Source organism: Caretta caretta, chromosome 20, assembly GCF_965140235.1.
Source record: "Caretta caretta isolate rCarCar2 chromosome 20, rCarCar1.hap1, whole genome shotgun sequence".
NCBI classification, from domain to species: Eukaryota; Metazoa; Chordata; order Testudines; family Cheloniidae; genus Caretta; species Caretta caretta.
The window spans coordinates 8,489,582-8,507,181 of NC_134225.1; the positions used below are offsets into that span (position 1 = coordinate 8,489,582).

The 17,600-nt window shown below is 44.5% G+C and overlaps 1 protein-coding gene across 11 annotated transcripts in view; it reads left to right on the forward strand.

Annotated features, from left to right (window-relative positions):
* The window catches only part of WIZ (WIZ zinc finger), a 158,150-nt gene that overhangs the window by 96,797 nt on the left and 43,753 nt on the right, over positions 1–17,600 (forward strand). For 7 of the 11 annotated variants that reach the window (XM_075121638.1, XM_075121642.1, XM_048834216.2 and 4 more), the window contains 2 exons: positions 1,778–4,335; positions 4,666–5,031. The exons of 2 other annotated variants lie outside the window; for them this stretch is intronic. In XM_075121638.1, the coding sequence (XP_074977739.1) occupies positions 1,778–4,335; positions 4,666–5,031 (2,924 nt within the window). The remainder of the gene's footprint in view (positions 1–1,777; positions 4,336–4,665; positions 5,032–17,600) is intronic. 2 more of the 11 variants (XM_075121640.1, XM_075121644.1) reach the window with 1 other exon arrangement.

Below are 17,600 nucleotides of genomic sequence, written 5' to 3' on the forward strand. Positions count from 1 at the left end.
ATGGGCCCTTCAATCTAGCAGAGAAAGGTTGAAGCATGATCCAATGGCTGGCAGTTGAAGCTAGACTACTTTAGACTGGAAATAAGATGTAAATTTTTAACAGGGAGAGTAATTAATGACTGGAACAACTTACCAAGGATCTTGGTGGATTCTCCATCATTGACCATTTTGAAATCAAGATTGGATGTTTTTCTAAAAGCTCTGTTCTAGGAATTATTGCGGGGCAGTTATCTGGCCTGTGTTACACAGGCTGTCAGACAAGATGATCATAATGGTCCCTTCTAACCAAGGAATTTATGGATCCAAAAGGCAGAGTGCTAGGGGCCATGTCTGCACTGTCCATTAAGCTCTATGAAAGCCTCACTGGTTCCTGTTTGGCCTCACAATAAAATATCCGTCTTCCCACAGCAGCAAATATCCATGGTCAGCTTGGTAGAAAGAGGGATAGAACTGTCTAGGAGACTCTGTCCCAAAGGTCTCTGCAGAGGATGGGGTGGATTTTTGAGAGGCGAAAGGAAATATTTTGTTTCAGTGGGTTGAGGCAGGAATCCAGGAAGTGATGATGGAAACGTTCAGCTGGACTTCAGGAAACCCTTTCTAACAGGGTCACTTCTAATATGTGGGTCAGCCTCTCTAGGGAAGCTGCTAACACTATAGGAGTCTTTGAAACAAAACTGGACCAAGTTCTTGAGGATATGCAAAAGAGATTCATCTTGCACATGGCATTGGGAGGGGGAAGGAGAAAGTGGAATAGGCAGCCTAATAGGTCCTTTCCATCCTTCGTATATTTGAGTATATATCAGAGTCCTGCAGTTAGGACGGAAGAATCCCATGCACCGCTACAGACTGGGGACCGAATGGCTAGGCAGCAGTTCTGCAGAAAAGGACCTAGGGGTTACAGTGGACGAGAAGCTGGATATGAGTCAACAGTGTGCCGTTGTTGCCAAGATGGCCAATGGCATTTTGGGATGTATAAGTAGGGACATTGCCAGCAGATCGAGGGACGTGATCGTTTCCCTCTATTTGACATTGGTGAGGCCTCATCTGGAGTACTATGTCCAGTTTTGGGCCCCACACTACAAGAAGGATGTGGAAAAACTGGAAAACGTCCAGCGGAGGGCAACAAAAATGATTAGGGGACTGGAACACATGACTTATGAGGAGAGGCTGAGGGAACTGGGGTTGTTTAGTCTACGGAAGAGAAGAGTGAGGGGGGGATTTGATAGCTGCTTTCAACTGCCTGAAAGGGGGTTCCAAAGAGGAGGGATCTAGACCGTTCTCTGTGGTAGCAGATGACAGAACGAGGAGTAATGGTCTCAAGTTGCAGTGGGGGTGGTTTAGGTTGGATATTAGGAAAACCTTTTTCACTAGGAGGGTGGTGAAACACTGGAATGCGTTACCTAGGGAGGTGGTGGAATCTCCTTCCTTTGAAGTTTTTAAGGTCAGGCTTGACAAAGCCCTGGCTGGGATGATTTAGTTGGGGATTGGTCCTGCTTTGAGCAGGGGGTTGGACTAGATGACCTTCTGGGGTCCCTTCCAACCCTGATATTCTATGATTCTATGATTAACAGATCAGCCTTGTTAATTTTAAATGGGCTACATACTGAGGAAGCCTGGTGACGTTCTCTGGCATTTATTATGCAGGAGCTCAGACTAGATGATCTAATAGTCCCTTCTGACTTTAAAAACTATGAAAATGAAGTGATGTGTTTTATGTAAACAGAAGTGTTGGTTCATGTCCTTTAACCAGCTAATAAATGTCAAAAATTATTTGCAGCACCAGGAATGAAGAACATGTAGAACTCAAGAAAGGGTTTTACAGAGCAGATTCCAGGGGTTCAGCAGAGCTAAGAAGCATGACTGTGTCTGGCAGCACATCATGGGATTGTTCCACTCTGGAGACAAGAGGAGGTGACTTGAGAGAAGAAAGCACTTTAGAAAGACTCTCTGGTTTGAAGGACTCAGCAGGCTTAAAGGAAATGCAGTGTGTAAATCCTTCATGCTCAATGGAGTCCACGTTTACAGTGGAGTCCAAGATTGTAAATACTGTGCAGATGGACACTGATCAACTGGAGAGCAACTCTGAGGACTTGAACACTCACAATGCTACAGCAGAAACTTCCATCCCTTGTCCTGGAGTACGGTCTGTTAGTGGAGAGGAAAAATATCATAAAAATGAACCAAAGCAACTTGACGCCTTCAGCAAAGAGCACTTAAATCAAAAAAAGAAGAGCATTCAGAGGTTTGACTGGATTTCTGGGCACAATGAGAGTCTGAGTCCTCACTATAAAGACATAAACAAGCCAACAGATGTAGCAACTAACTTATCCACCAGGGGACAGGCCGTGCATGAAGTGCCTTGTCCATTGACTCTGCCGGTATTCAGAAAAACGCTAAACCCTGTCTTGAGCAAGTCAAAAACTGTGGAGAGCGTATCCTCCCACAGGACAGGGCTGGCAATGGAGGCCAGTTTGAGTGACTTGAGTTCTCTTAATGCTGCAGAGTGGACATTGCAAAAGCCAAGCCTCCAGATAAATGCAGATCTTGCTGTCAGCAAACAGTCCTGGACCGTAAACGCTGAAGACTCTGTGGAACGAATCCCACTGATGTCTCTAGAACCGACTCCCTGCAGCTCCTATGACATAGAGATGAGGCCATATGTGTGCAGTGTCTTGCTAGAGGAGCATGGAAAGGACGAGCTTGGCCAGGAGGAGGATCCCACCGTGTACACATGCATTGAATGCAGCATTTACTTTAAGAAAAAGGAACACTTGATGGATCATATGCTTCAGCATAACCGGGGACCAGGGCAGGACCAAGACAGAGATGCAGTTGGGGGTCAGTGTCAGTTCTCCTGTAATGAATGCGGATGGGCATTTGGGGACCTTGGCTCTCTGGAGCAGCACAAGAGGCTTCATCAGGAGTCCAGGGAGAAAATCATTGAAGAAATCCAGAAGCTCAATGAGTTTGCAGACGAAGGTCGAGAAGCCCGGCTGCAGTGCCCCAAGTGTGTTTTTGGAACCAACTCCTCTAAGATCTTCGTCCAGCATGCCAAGATGCATGTCAAGGAGAGGAAGGACCAAGGCATGAAGAATGTGAATCTCTTTGGCAGAGTTGGCAGTGGAGAAATGCATGACAGCCCAGTACACAACATCTACAAACACTTCAAACCAAACAAACACACCCCTCTGCAGGTGCAGCCACACAGCAGCAGTAAAGGACTCAGCACCTGCATGCTCTGCAGCTTCCCCGCTCCCAATGAAAATATCCTAAAGGAACACATGAAATATGCCCATTCCCATCTTCCCTGGGACACAGAGACTTTTGAAGAGGACTCTAATCAGCCCGGAACTAGCAGGGATGCCTACAGCCCCGCTAGGCCAGGCCGATTTTCAGAGACGGATTATTTTGGCAAAGCCGAGAGACTGTTTCCCCAGCCTCACCGAGAAAGCACATCCCATTATGAATCTGTCCAGAACTTTGCCATGGGTCACCAGAGACTCAATAAAAGCAATGGGACTAATAAAAAGGACTTCCAGACATCAGGGTTTCACACCAGGAAAGCAGCCCCGTATGGTGCCCTGCACAAAAACTTAGGGCTGTCCACCCTTACCTCAGCAAAAGTTTATTCTCAGTTTGCCCTACAGCAAATGAAAAAAAAAAGCACAGTACACCACCATGAGAGTGACGGGGACAATTTCAGGAGTCACCCGGGGGAGCTGGAGGAGCTCAGGCACAAATGGGCATTGGCAAATGATGTTGGGAGCATGGAAGAGGAAATTTCTTTAACCACCGAAATAGATTTGACTGAGAATAGACGCTTCAAACCCTTTGCTATTCCTCAGTCTGCTTTGGCCCTCAAGAGAACTTTCAGAGACACATTGAAAGCAACAGACTCTTCTATAGCATCGGAAGAACAGCAGCATCAGTTACGGAAGATGGTCCCTGTTGTCCTTCTAGAGGAGATGAACCTTCATCCCCAGAAGACAAAGCGGCCAAAGGGGAAGCTGTACAAGAAGAAAATAGCAGCTCCTTCCAGGGAGTTCATGATGGACGAATCCCTCCCCTTAGATATTCTCTTGCTGGACTCCCCTCTAGAGGGTTCCCTAGAGCTAGATGACCTCTTGGATACAGACTCGCCCATGCTGAAGAACGAAGAGAGGAAATGTCCATATTGTCCTGACAGGTTTCACAATGGAATTGGCCTAGCCAACCATGTGCGGGGACACCTGAACAGGGTGGGTGTGAGCTACAATGTCCGTCATTTCATCTCAGCAGAAGAAGTGAAAGCTATTGAGCAAAAATTTTCCTTCCAAAAGAAGAAGAAAAAAGGTAGTATGTACTCAATTTATTGTTATTTACTTTTTTTTTTTAACTTTTTTTAACTTTTTTTTTTTTTAATTCCTCCCACTGAGGATGGGTATGTATATTATGGTAGCTGGCCTGAATCTTGGAGTGTCTTGTCACAATACAACATCCATTCATGGCTTTTTCATCTGGTTAAGCTTTTCTCTTTTGGCATTACCACCTGCCTGTGGCTTTTACCATGTTATGTGCAGTAAAGTCCTCCCTCGGGCTTCCCACGTCTGGAAATATTTGTTAGGTGCTTTTAATATTGGTTAGCTGCTCCTGGATGATGCTGACAAATTGTCCTTCTTTTCGCAGTTGCCAACTTTGACCCAAGTACTTTCAGTTTAATGCGATGCGAGTTCTGTGGGGCTGGTTTTGATACACGTGCCGGTCTGTCCAGCCATGCCAGAGCCCACCTGAGGGACTTCGGTATCACCAACTGGGAGCTCACCATCTCCCCAATTAACATCTTAAAGGAGCTGCTGGCCAATTCATCCCAACACCCTATGCTGCAGTCTGCAGTAGGAACAGAGCCTTCATCCCCAAACCGAGAGAGGGAGATGCACGGGTTTGGATACCGAAAAAGCATGACCCCCATGTCCGAATGCAGCATTCCAAGGTCTCCTTTATCCCCGTTCCCACCTGCGTGGGGAGACGAGTCCATGCAGTCCTTCCGAGACGGTAAGCAAGTCCTGAACTTACCTTGCAAGCTGGAAAGTGTATTTACTGCTAATCTAAGGCCAGATCCTGCCATCCTTACACTGAGTAGAATTCGAAGGAGGGGACAATTTGCAGAGCAAGGTTCTACTCAGCATGAATAAAGGTGGCAGAATTGGGCCCCTTGTTATTAATCTCCATCCATACATTGTTATCCCTGTGTCTTGCGACAAACTGAAGCTTGAGCTGTGCCAATGAAACCTAACACTGGCTTTTGAGCAGGCAAATAGATCTGTGGTGGTGGAGCAATAGACAAAAGAACCTGCCTTTCTCTTCTCACACAGCACAACCTTGAAAGCTCCTGTGGAGAGACCCACGTCTTACCACTTAGGAGCGGTCACCTGTATTTGAAAGGGAAGGATTTTTTTTTTATTATTATTAGAAGGACTAATCTCCTGCATGGAATTAGGTTTCTGTCACTAAACCTAGAAACCTGGAATGAGAGTTGGCCCAGTTTTTTCCTCACTCTGCAGAACTTGGGTAGGAGGGAGAAATGGCAAAGTTGACGCCACTGGGACCAGTTCAGTGGCTTCCAGTTATTTATTAATTCTACTAGCACTCAGGTGTGAGTAGAGTCCGTGGCCTGAGAAGATGTGCATTTGCCCCATCTGCTGTACTCTCCCGGAGTCTAACATAACTCTGAGGGACAGGTAAGTGTTCAAAGTAACTATCAGCCACCCCAAACAAAACTGGTTGCTGGTAAACTGACCCAGATTAGTGGATGCAAGTGACAGAAACCCAATGTCCTGTTTTTAAAAAATGTCTGTCTGAAACTGTGGGTGCATTAATCTAGAACTACAGCTCCCTTTAACATCAGAAAGGGCTAGAGAACATTCACCAGAGCAGTCTATTCCGATCTTAATTCCAGAATTCTGGCTGTAGGGAACCACTGGCTGCCCTACAAATCTCAACACATATAATCTCCTGTTCCGAAGTGCAGTCCAAAAAGTGGCAGGATCTGTCTGTGTCTCCCTGTAGCAAAATGGCTCCCACTGCTGCAGCGTCTGAGCACCTTGCAAACATTAATTTATCCTTGTGACATACCTTTCATATTGGGAAGGATTAGTATGCCTGTTTTACAGTTAGGGAAATTGAGGTGCAGAGGCGCTAAGTGACGAGGGTGACCAGATGTCCCGATTTTATAGGGACAGTCCCGATATTTGGGGCTTTGTCTTATATAGGCTCCTATTACCCCCCACTTCCCATCCTGACTTTTCACATTTGCTGTCTGGTCACCCTATAAGTGACTCCTCCAAGGGCTTGCATGGAGTCTATAGCAAAGCCTGGAATGGAACCCAAAACCTCCCAAATCTCCATCCAGTGCCTTAAACAGAGACCAGGGTAGCCTGCCTGGCTACTTCTGTCGGGTTCCTGGATACAGAAGCAGAGTATATCAGTGCTGTTGCCCAGTGAGGTTTTCTCCTTCCTCTGCTTGGGGCACAGGTTACTTGCTGGTTTGAACTAGAGTAAATGGTGGATTTGAACTTGAAATCTTTAAATCAAGAATTGAGGACTTCAGTAACTCAACCAGAGGTTACGGGTCTATTACAGGAGTGGATGGAGGAGGTTCTGTGGCCTGCAACGTGCAAGTCAGACTAGATCAGTAGTTTTCAACCTGTGATCCATGGACCTCGGGGGGGTCCACAGACTGTCTAAGATTTCCAAAGGGGTCTGCACCTCCATTTGAAATTTTTTAGGGGTCTACAAATGAAAAAAAACTAAACACTGGACTAGATGATCGTGATGGTCCTTTCTGGCCTTAAAGTTTGAGAGTCTGAGTCTTCCAACACCCATCTGTGGGTAGCCCTTCTGCTGAATGGTGACAGAACTCTGGACCTTGCAAGACTGCTTCCCAGTGGAAGAGAAACTACTGATGCAGAGTCTGGGTCTGTCCTAGGTGTGCCTTGCTTTATCTACCCATGCACACCAGTTCTGGAGCAGAGGCAGTCACATACAGCATGCAGGCAATCCCCTCTTCCAGAAATCCCAGCCCAGTTCCCAGGAAGCTTCTCTGTCCCAAGAATTCACTCCAACTGCAGAGAATAAAACCGAGAAGCGCTCCTATCTGCCACAGCTTCTCTCCAAGGACAAAACTAACAATAATACAACATTTCTTCAAAGACTAAAAGCTCGATAAAAGGAACTTCTAAGGCTGTGTATGACAGCACTCTCTGCTGACTCCTACCATTGCAATAATATCCTGTCAACTTTCTCAAAGTCCTTGAAACAGATGAAAAAAGGACAGTCACTGGAATTCCAAACTTAGCAGTCACCTTAGCTGTCTCTAGTTAAAATAAGGAGCATGCAATGTAGGGTGTGCTGGCATGCTCCTCGTACCCTAGCTGTGTCTAAAAGGATTCTTGAAGATGAATATAGATAATTTATCTGAAAAACACAGCTCTGCTTGGCAAGTCAAATCACAATAGATACATATAGCCTTGTGACTGTGACTGGCTGCTAGTAAGATGTGAGCCATGGGCTTGTCATAGACACAGTGCTATGATGCACTGCTTAGGTGCAACTCTTACATACGCTCATAAGCAGTTTTAGTGTCTTAGAAATGTTACTGTCTTTGGCTGGCACTTCAGCAGCTTCAAGCCACACGTTCCATGAAAGACTGCAGAAGATGCTTTTCTAATACGTGCAGTTTGTTTACTTAGAATGCTGTGTTGAGCTTGTTAAAAGTTAGCCCTACTCCCAGAATGTACAAGTGTTCTTGTTAATAAATTAAATGAATGGAAAGGGAAGGTGCCTCGGTCAGCTAAGTCGCTCCAAAAGCCTTTCAGTAGCAAATCGCTCTCAATGAAGAGAGATTTTAAAAAATGGGAGACCCTGACCTTCACTTTGGATTTTCAGTGTAATTCTAATTATACAAATTCCTCTTATCCAAAAGTCCTAGTTATCCAAAACAGTGTCCCTCAAAAAGAACAAGGAGTACTTGTGGCACCTTAGAGACTAACAAATTTATTTGAGCATAAGCTTTTGTGGGACAAAGCCCACTTCATCAGATGCATGCAGTGGAAAATACAGTAGGAAGCTATATAGATTATATAGATATATACAGAGAGAGAGAGAGAGAGAGAACATGAACAAAGCGGGGGTTACCATACCAACTCTTAATGAGGCCAATCGATTAAGGTGGGCTATTATCAGCAGGAGGAAAAAAAATAAAATTTTTGTAGGGATAATCAGGATGGCCCATTTCAAACAGTTGACAAGAAGGTGTGAGTAACAGTAGGGGGAAAATTAGCATAGGGAAATAGGTTTTTAGTTAGTGTAATGACTCATCCACTCCCAGTCTTTATTCAAGCCTAATTTAATGGTGTCCAGTTTGCAGATTAATTCCAGTTCTGCTGTTTCTCATTGGAGTCTGTTTTTGAAGTTTTTTTGTTGAATAATTGCAACTTTTAGGTCTGTAATTGAGTGTCCAGGGAGGGTGAAGTGTTCTCCGACTGGTTTTTGAATGTTATAATTCTTGACGTCTGATTTGTGTCCATTTATTCTTTTGCTTAGAGACTGTCCGGTTTGGCCAATGTACATGGTAGAAGGGCATTGCTGGCACATGATGGCATATATCACATTGGTAGATGTGCAGGTGAACAAGCCTCTGATAGTGTGGCTGATGTGATTAGGTCCTATGATGGTGTCCCTTGAATAGATATGTGGACACAGAGTTGGCAACGGGCTTTGTTGCAAGGATAGGTTCCTGGGTTAGTGTTTTTATTGTGTGGTTGCTGGTGAGTATTTGCTTCAGGCTGGGGGGCTATCCATAAGCGAGGATTGGCCTGTCTCCCAAGATCTGTGAGAGTGAGGGATCGTCCTTCAGGATAGGTTGTAGATCTTTGATGATGCGCTGGAGAGGTTTTAGTTGGGGGGCTGAAGGTGACAGCTAGTGGCATTCTATTACTTTCTTTGTTGGACCTGTCCTGTACTAGGTGACTTCTGGGTACTCTTCTGGCTCGGTCAATCTGTTTCTTCACTTCAGCAGGTGGGTACTGTAATTGTAAGAACGCTTGATAGAGATCTTGTAGGTGTTTGTCTCTGTCTGAGGGGTTGGAGCAAATGCAGTTGTGTCTTAGAGCTTGGTTGTAGACAATGGATCCTGTGGTGTGGTCTGGATGAAAGCTGGAGGCATGTAGGTAAATATAGCAGTCAATAGGTTTCCGGTATAGGGTGGTGTTTATGTGACCATTGCTTATTAGCACTGTAGTGTCCAGGAAGTGGATCTCTTGTGTGGACTGGTCCAGGCTGAGGTTGTTGGTGGGATGGAAATTGTCGAAATCATGGTGGAATTCCTCAAGGGCTTCTTTTCCATGGGTCCAGATGATGATGATGTCATCAATGTAGCGCAAGTAGAGATGGGGCATTAGAACAACACTTCCTCAGCTCTCGTCCCCTGAGTCAGCCTAACGCCCCTACTCTACTTGCGCTACATTGATGACATCTTCAGGACAGGCCCAACAAAGAAAGTAATAGAACACCACTAGCCGTCACCTTCAGCCCCCAACTAAAACCTCTCCAGCGCATCATCAAGGATCTACAACCCATCCTGAAGGATGAGCCCTCACTCTCACAGATCTTGGGAGACAGGCCAGTCCTCGCTTACGGATAGCCCCCCAGCCTGAAGCAAATACTCACCAGCAACCACAAAACAAAAACACTAACCCAGGAACCTATCCTTGCAACAAAGCCCATTGCCAACTCTGTGCACATATCTATTCAAGGGACGCCATCATGAGACCTAATCTCATCAGCCACACTATCAGAGGCTTGTTCACCTGCACATCTACCAATGTGATATATGCCATCATGTGCCAGCAATGCCCCTCTGCCATGTACATTGGCCAAACCGGACAGTCTCTAAGTAAAGGAATAAATGGACACAAATCAGACATCAAGAATTATAACATTCAAAAACCAGTCGGAGAACACTTCACCCTCCCTGGACACTCAATTACAGACCTAAAAGTTGCAATTATTCAACAAAAAAACTTCAAAAACAGACTCCAATGAGAAACAGCAGAACTGGAATTAATCTGCAAACTGGACACCATTAAATTAGGCTTGAATAAAGACTGGGAGTGGATGAGTCATTACACTAACTAAAAACCTATTTCCCCATGCTAATTTTCCCCCTACTGTTACTCACACCTTCTTGTCAACTGTTTGAAATGGGCCATCCTGATTATCCCTACAAAAGTTTTTTTTTTTTTTTCTCCTGCTGATAATAGCCCACCTTAATCGATTGGTCTCATTAAGAGTTGGTATGGCAACCCCCATTTTTTCATGGTGTGTGTGTGAGTGTGTATTCCTACTGTATTTTCTACTGCATGCTTCTGATGAAGTGGGCTTTAGCCCACGAAAGCTTATGCTCAAATAAATTTGTTAGTCTCTAAGGTGCCACAAGTACTCCTCGTTCTTTCTGCTGATACCGACTAACATGGCTACCACTCTGAAAAGTATCCCTCAAGTAGCCCAATGTTAGTTAATAGCACTTCTGCTTATTCAAACACCCCGTTATCCAAAATCCAGCTGTCCCCAGGCCATTCCAATAAACAGGAGTGTACTGTAAATGCAAACAAGAAATGAGGGTGATTGATCCAATGTTCTAAGTTCAGGCATATTAATTAGGGCCAGTAGTGCTAATATTAGTGTTAATTCCTATCTCAATTGTTATGCCATTACAGTTACCTTTAGGAAGAAATGTAGACCCAGTACCTAAATTGAAAACGTTTCATGCTAAATTTTGACCACTGCACACATCACACCCTGTCAGCCTCAGAGCATTGCCAACTGTCTGGCTTTTATCAAAGTCCAGGAAAAAATTACCTACCCCAATCTACCTGTCACTTTGTGCCATGATAGTTGAACTGTGTAACTGTGTGATCCAGTGTGAATCTTTCTCCATAAAAATAGCATTCTATTGACTTCCCAATACAAAGCCAACCTGACTGTCATGCTCTGGGCCCTCCAAAGTGTACTCCATTTAGGGCATAACATTTAAGCTTTACTTAAGGAAAACTACTGCTACAATCATGTGAACACTGAAGCTACTGCACGGAATCCTTCCAGTCGGATTCATCCATCTGATGCTGCTACAGTGTCAAAAACTATCCAAAACCTGTCCCATGAAGTACAGAAATAAAATGGGACTCCTGTGTTTGGTCAAAGAAACAGTAAAGAAATATCTTGCCATCTCGGAAAGCACTGAGGTCCCCCAGTGATTAGTACCGTACTGGAGCCTGAATGGAATAGTTTCCTGCACTTCCATTTCTTATTTAAACCCCGATCAGCTTGTTTACTCCAAAGTGTGTGTGTTATGTTATATGGTTGTGGGGAAAATCCAGCGATAAGCCTTGTTGCTCTGAAACCCGGGCAAGAGTATGGCAAATCCTTTAAAAGCTATCTCTTGGATTTAAATATTGCTTACTTTTTTCTGTTTTATAGTCTCATTACTAGTGTGCTGGGGCAGTGGGATCTCAGAAAAGGGGATTAATCTGGAAAGCTAAAGGCCTATATTTAGAGCTTGAAAAACTTGAAGTGTAACTAACACACACCCAGCATTATGTCGGTGCTAGTCACAACTTCAGAGTTAAGAGTGATTTGAGTGTTGCATTTAAATAGGGAACAAAGCCTCTTGATTATGCATAGAGAACACAGCATATCCACCCCAATTTACAGCACTCGCTCCCTGAGTACAAGCTTCAGAGGGGTAGCCGTGTTAGTCTGGATCTGTAAAAGCGGCGGAGAGTCCTGTGGCACCTTGTAGACTAACAGACGTATTGGAGCATGAGCTTTCGTGGGTGAATACCCACTTCGTCAGATGCATGTCATGTGTCCGACGAAGTGGGTATTCACCCACAAAAGCTCATGCTCCAATACGTCTGTCTATAAGGTGCCACAGGACTCTTTGTCCCTGAGTACAGAAATCTACTTTCTGAAAATTTTGAGTAAATCTTTTAATTAGTTTGAGTCCAACTGAATTTTAAAATGGCTCCTTCAAGACCTCTAGCACTCAGTGTCAGGAGAAGGAATTACCTAACAAATCTCTCTCGTGAGAGACTTCTGAGGGGGTTTTTTTTACACTCATTCCATAATATATAAATTTTTGTCACTGCAAAAAAAGTTAATGGGACACTGTAGTTTGCAATTGATAACCCCAAAAGCCAGCACGTGAAGAGTTTCATACAGCTGCTCCTTTGGGCAGAGATAGTATTTTATGTTGAATTTATGCTTGTAAAGTAGATGACTTTGCACTGCATAGCACTCTTCATCTCAAAGCCCCTTATGAAGGTGGGTATTATACACCAACCCCGCATCCAATCTCCATTTTACAGGTGAGTAATTAAGAGCACAGGGAGGCAAGCTGACTTGTCAAAGGTTACTAAAAGGAGCAGTGGCAGGTCAGGAATAGAACCCAGGTTTCCTATCTGCCACTCCTCTGATTTTAACTACTAACTCACACTGCCTCTTGGGAGTTACAGTTGCTGTGGGAATCATAAAGCTTAGCTGAGATGAATTAAACCTGTCCCTGGACCATTGTGAATGGTGAATGTATAACATCTCTCAGAACAGAATTCCTGTTTCTTTCCTGTCCCCTTCCACATGTGGATCATGAAAAAAGCTGACTGGTGTTGGCTCTGGTTATCTGAGAAGCCTCTCTCCAGGCAGGGACTACATTTAAACCATAAATTTCTGGTGGCAGGGCCCCGGTTGTCAAGATACACTTTGTTTGTCAGGACCTGCAGCTCAGCTTCAGCAGAAGATAGAAAGACGCTAATTTCTTTTAGCATTTTATTAATTGTCCTCTAGGTTATGTCAATTGTCTGGTGTTACAGGAATTAGCCAGATAAAGCCCTAAAAAGCAGCACCTCAGGTATGCCACAGTAGCACTGTAGTGTAGTCAGTTGCTACAGTGATGGAGGGCCTATTCCCATTGCTATAGTAAATCTACCCCTCCAGAGGTGGTAGCTAGAATTCTTCCATCTTAGCAGTGACTATACTGGGTGTTAGGCTGGCTTTACTACATCTCAGAGGTGTCAATTTTTCATACCGCAGAGAGACATAGCTAGGTCAACCTAAGTTTTAGATGTAGACCAGAATTTAGTCTTCCTACTGTCTTTTTCCTGTAAACTTCACCATTTGCATGATACACAAATAAAAACTAACTAGAGAGTATCAGTGGAAAAGAGCTGTCTTGCTGAAAGATCTGCTCTAGCTCAACCAGAAGTTATGGGCTGGATGCAGGAATTATTGGGTGGTGGTTTCTGGCCTAGGTTATGTAGGAGGTCGAACCAGTTGATCATAATTGTCCCTTCTGACCTTAAAATCTGATTGCTTTTAAAAGCATCTGAACAAATGAAAATAAAAGTGGGGTGGGGGGAATGGAAATATCTGATGCTCAAGCCCATGGCAAGAGTTTTAAGTTGGATCCGATAGACGATAAGAACTAGGGACATGTATTTGGATGGAAAAACACAAGGTATAAATAGAGTTGCGCAAAGAAAATTGCGTTCTGAGTCAGGACTGAACCAATGGCTCAAAGGGAGAATTGTGCTGTTCGAGCTGTCATGTTTGTGTGAAATGTAAAGAGGTCTTGGCCCTGGTAGTAACTGAAAACCCCACAATGCCTTTTCTGAGTCAGGACGTTAACCGGAGTGTCTTGGTCAAATTCCAACTGGGGAATTATTCTGCTTCCCTGAATTTCCCCCACTCCACTTTCAAGTGGTTATTGTATTCTTCACTTCCTGCCTTAGCCTATTGTGCTCTGTTAAACTGCTGCCAGTATCACCTGACAGGAGGCTATGCTTAAGTGGCAGGCAAAGCGATCTTTGCTGATTGCTTGTAAAGCACTTTGAGGTTTTTCTGCTATGGAAGGTGCTAGGCAAATGTAAGCTCCTCCTCACTAGACGTAAACTTAGCTAGGATGTAGTTTTGTTGCCCATGGTTTATCCTCTCCACTTGTTCAGTGTTCTTCATGATCTATATCCTTCCAAGTACATACTATAGCTCTCCTCCCCTAAGCTGTTGTTGCCTTTCTCTGTCCTGGGGATTGCTCTCATATCTAGCAGCCATTCCCGTGCCTTCTTTATCGACCCTAAATGCAAGAAACATATTAGATATAGATCTAGAGACTTCTTGTACCTTTTCACCTCTTCCTGTTCTGGGACAGCTGACGCAGTAGCAATGGTGCCTGCCTGTTTGACTGATCTGCACCTTAATTTAAAAGAGCAGAATGTTAATCTTGAAGAAACAGAAAACGGACGTTATGCTGCTTTACCCAAACCCATGTGTCGTTTTCCATAGGCACAACACTGAACTGCAGTAGTATGTAAGGAGCAAATGTGCATTTGTATAATTTGTTTACCTGCTGCCCTGTGGACATTCAACACAGCGCCAACAAGGTGGACTTTTGCCCCTATGGCTGGAAAGCAGCTGGAAGAAGTGGGTGTTAAAGAGGAGATGCATGATGGAAGAGAACAGGGAGATTATCCCAGCTCAGAGGGACTGATGGTCTGAACTAATCCAGCAGTTCCTAATCTCAGCTGGCTGCTGGATTGTTCAAAGAGAACCCAAACCAGTGTTTAAAAGGGAGCTGCCCCCATTGTGCTCAGAGATAAATAAACCCATCACTACTTAGCTAATGTGAGTGAACCTGAAGGTCTTGTGCAGCAGAGAGAGCTTCTTCATAGCTAAACTCAGAGGCAGCCCTGTTGTTTTTGTAATGTCCATTTGCAGCCCAAGCATTGGTGAACTAAAGTTTTTCAAAGACTGATTGGATGGTTAATAAGAGAGCGTGCAAATATCAGCAGGTGCTTAGAGCTGACCATGGTCCCAGGCTTCCCATTCATGTGCACAGCAGTGGTCCTCTGTGATTTAGCATCACTGTTGAAAGTGGAATGACACTTAAACAAAGCCAGCCCCTACACGTGTATCCCTTTGGAAAGGATATCGGTCGTGCTGTGCTTTTCCTGGAGGTTTTCTTTGATGTTTTCATGGATCACTGCGTCTGTGGTTTTAATTTTGTGCAGAGTGCTCACCTTTCTTGCAACCAGCTGCTCTAAGAAGGAGCCTTCTAGGTGTGACTTGTTGGTGGCTACCTGCTTGTAGTGACAAGGGAAAGTCTCACACTCATGTCTGTCTATGCCTGAGACCAGTATATCTGTTTGGAGGCTACGTATTCCAAGGAGGATATGTCTGCCTGTCATACTTGCATGCTATGAGGTACCCCCTGAGAAAAGAAAGTCTCAGCACTTCTGTGTGCACATGCACAGGGCTCCTTTCACCTCCCTTCTCCAAACTCCCCCTGCAGGTTTCATGCTGAACTGCCTCAACCAGGAGGGCTCCACCACCTTCCATTATGACTCTCCCTTTGGCCTAGCCCCAGCTTGTTTATCCGAAGGTCTTTTTCTCCCTTTTTGAAAGCCTTGCCACCTCTCAAGCTCCACCTGCCGGCTTAATTTTAAGCTCTTCTATCCTGCTGCTTGTGCATGCGTGCGTGCGCCACAGCTGCCACAATCTAAAGCAGTGGAAAGCTTGTCCTCGGTTACTGTGCTAGCCTTACAAAGCCTGTTCTGTTAGGCATCCAGCAGTGTAGTCTGTCCCTAACAGAGTGAGATCAGGAGGGATCCTTTTTTAGTTGTTTCACTCATACTGGATTGTAGTCATTCATGAGATCTGCAATACATCCACAGGAGGGTAGCTCATGACTTAGGACTGGCCCAGTGCTAACTCTTGCACAGCTATTTCTGTTAGTATTTCATGCTCTTCCACCACGGTTTCCATTACGCCAGTGGGAGGAGTCTAGCTTCCTGCTGTTTCTCTCTGTGATAGTCTCCTGCTCAGTGTGAGGAATGGAAAGTTACTCATGAGAGCAAGGAGTGACCTGAGCTGCTTTGCCTGCCCAGGTTTTGTTTAACAGTGTGTGCAGCGACCTTTCACAGCAAGTGTGTGCACATGAAAACCCAGCTGGCAACTGTGAGAAGCTGCTACCTCTGCTGATCTGGGCTCCTTCCCTCAGAAATTTACAACTTCCACTGATTTGGATTTCCAGATAAGTATCAAATATAGCCTACAATCCTGTGAACTTGACTCAGACTAAGAGGACCCTGTGAATTTATGGTCCATATATCCCAGACAATTCGCTTCCTCCAAAGCCCCCACAAAATTAAGAAATCTAATCTAATGTAACAGAACTTCTTCCTGGCTCCATATCTCCCAGTTCACTTAGTCTTGTAGTGAAGTACACTCTCCTGGCGCTGGCTGTATGTCTCAGAGGTGAGGCCTCAACTCCTTATAGCCCCAAGTAGAAGGCCCTTAGCTTAGTAGCACTCCATGAACATCTCAATCTGTTTGCGGGGGAGAGGGGGGCATGGAGTGAATGGGCTGCAGCTTCAACAAAAGTGGATATGATGTTTTTAATTGTGCATAATGCACTAAAAAAATCTCATGAACTTGAAGGAGCCCCAGTTGTTCGACTTAGTCTGCGCACCACTGGCACGACAACATTGTGGTCTCAAGATCTGACTAAACTGCAACTTTTTCCCTCCCCATAGATTCATAGGTGTTAAGGCCAGAAGAGGCCATTTTAATCATCTAGTCTGACCTCCTGCGTAGCACAGGCCAGAGAGCTTCACCTAATCATTTTTTTGCGTTCAGTCCATAACTTCTGGTTGAGCTAGAGTAGATCTTTTAGAAAGACATTCAGTCTTGACTTCAAGACTGCAAGTGATGGAGAATTATCCACACCCCTAGGTGAGTTATTCCACTGGTTAATTCCCCACATGGTTAAAAACTGGAACCTTTTTTCCAGTTTGAATTCGTCTAGCTTCAGCTCCCAGCCCTTGGGTCTCGTTATGCCTTTTTTCTGCTAGATCAAAGAGCCCTCTGCTTATCAGAAATCTCCCATCTGTGTAGGTACTTGTAGACCATGTTCGGGTCCTCTCTTAACTTTCTATTCAATAGACTAAATATATTGACAGGTTTCAGAGTAGCAGCCGTGTTAGTCTGTATCCGCAAAAAGAAAAGGAGGACTTGTGGCACCTTAGAGACTCCAAGTTAGTCTCTAAGGTTAGTCTCTAACTTGGAGTCTCTAAGGTGCCACAAGTCCTCCTTTTCTTTTTGTAAATAGATTGAGCATCTTCGGTATCTCGCTGCAAGGCAGTCTTTTCATACATCACAAATCATTCTTAATTCTCTTTCCATTTTTCAAATTCTTCTCAAGTTTGGACACTAGATGTGTGCAAAGGGTTCAGTAATGGTCTCATAATGTTTTATAGCAATATAATACTACCCCTAGTCCTGCTTTGATATTTCCCTGTTTTAATCATCTGAGGATGATGCTCACCCTTTGAGCTACAGCATCACACTGGGAGCTCATGTTCAGTTGGTTTCGATCAAGACTCCAGAGTCTTTCAGAGTCACTGCTTTCCAGAATACCGTAACCCATCCTACAAGTATGATTTATGTTCTTTGTTCTTAGATGTGGCTGTTTTTAAATGCATGTTGCTCAAATGAACCCATCCTACCAAGTT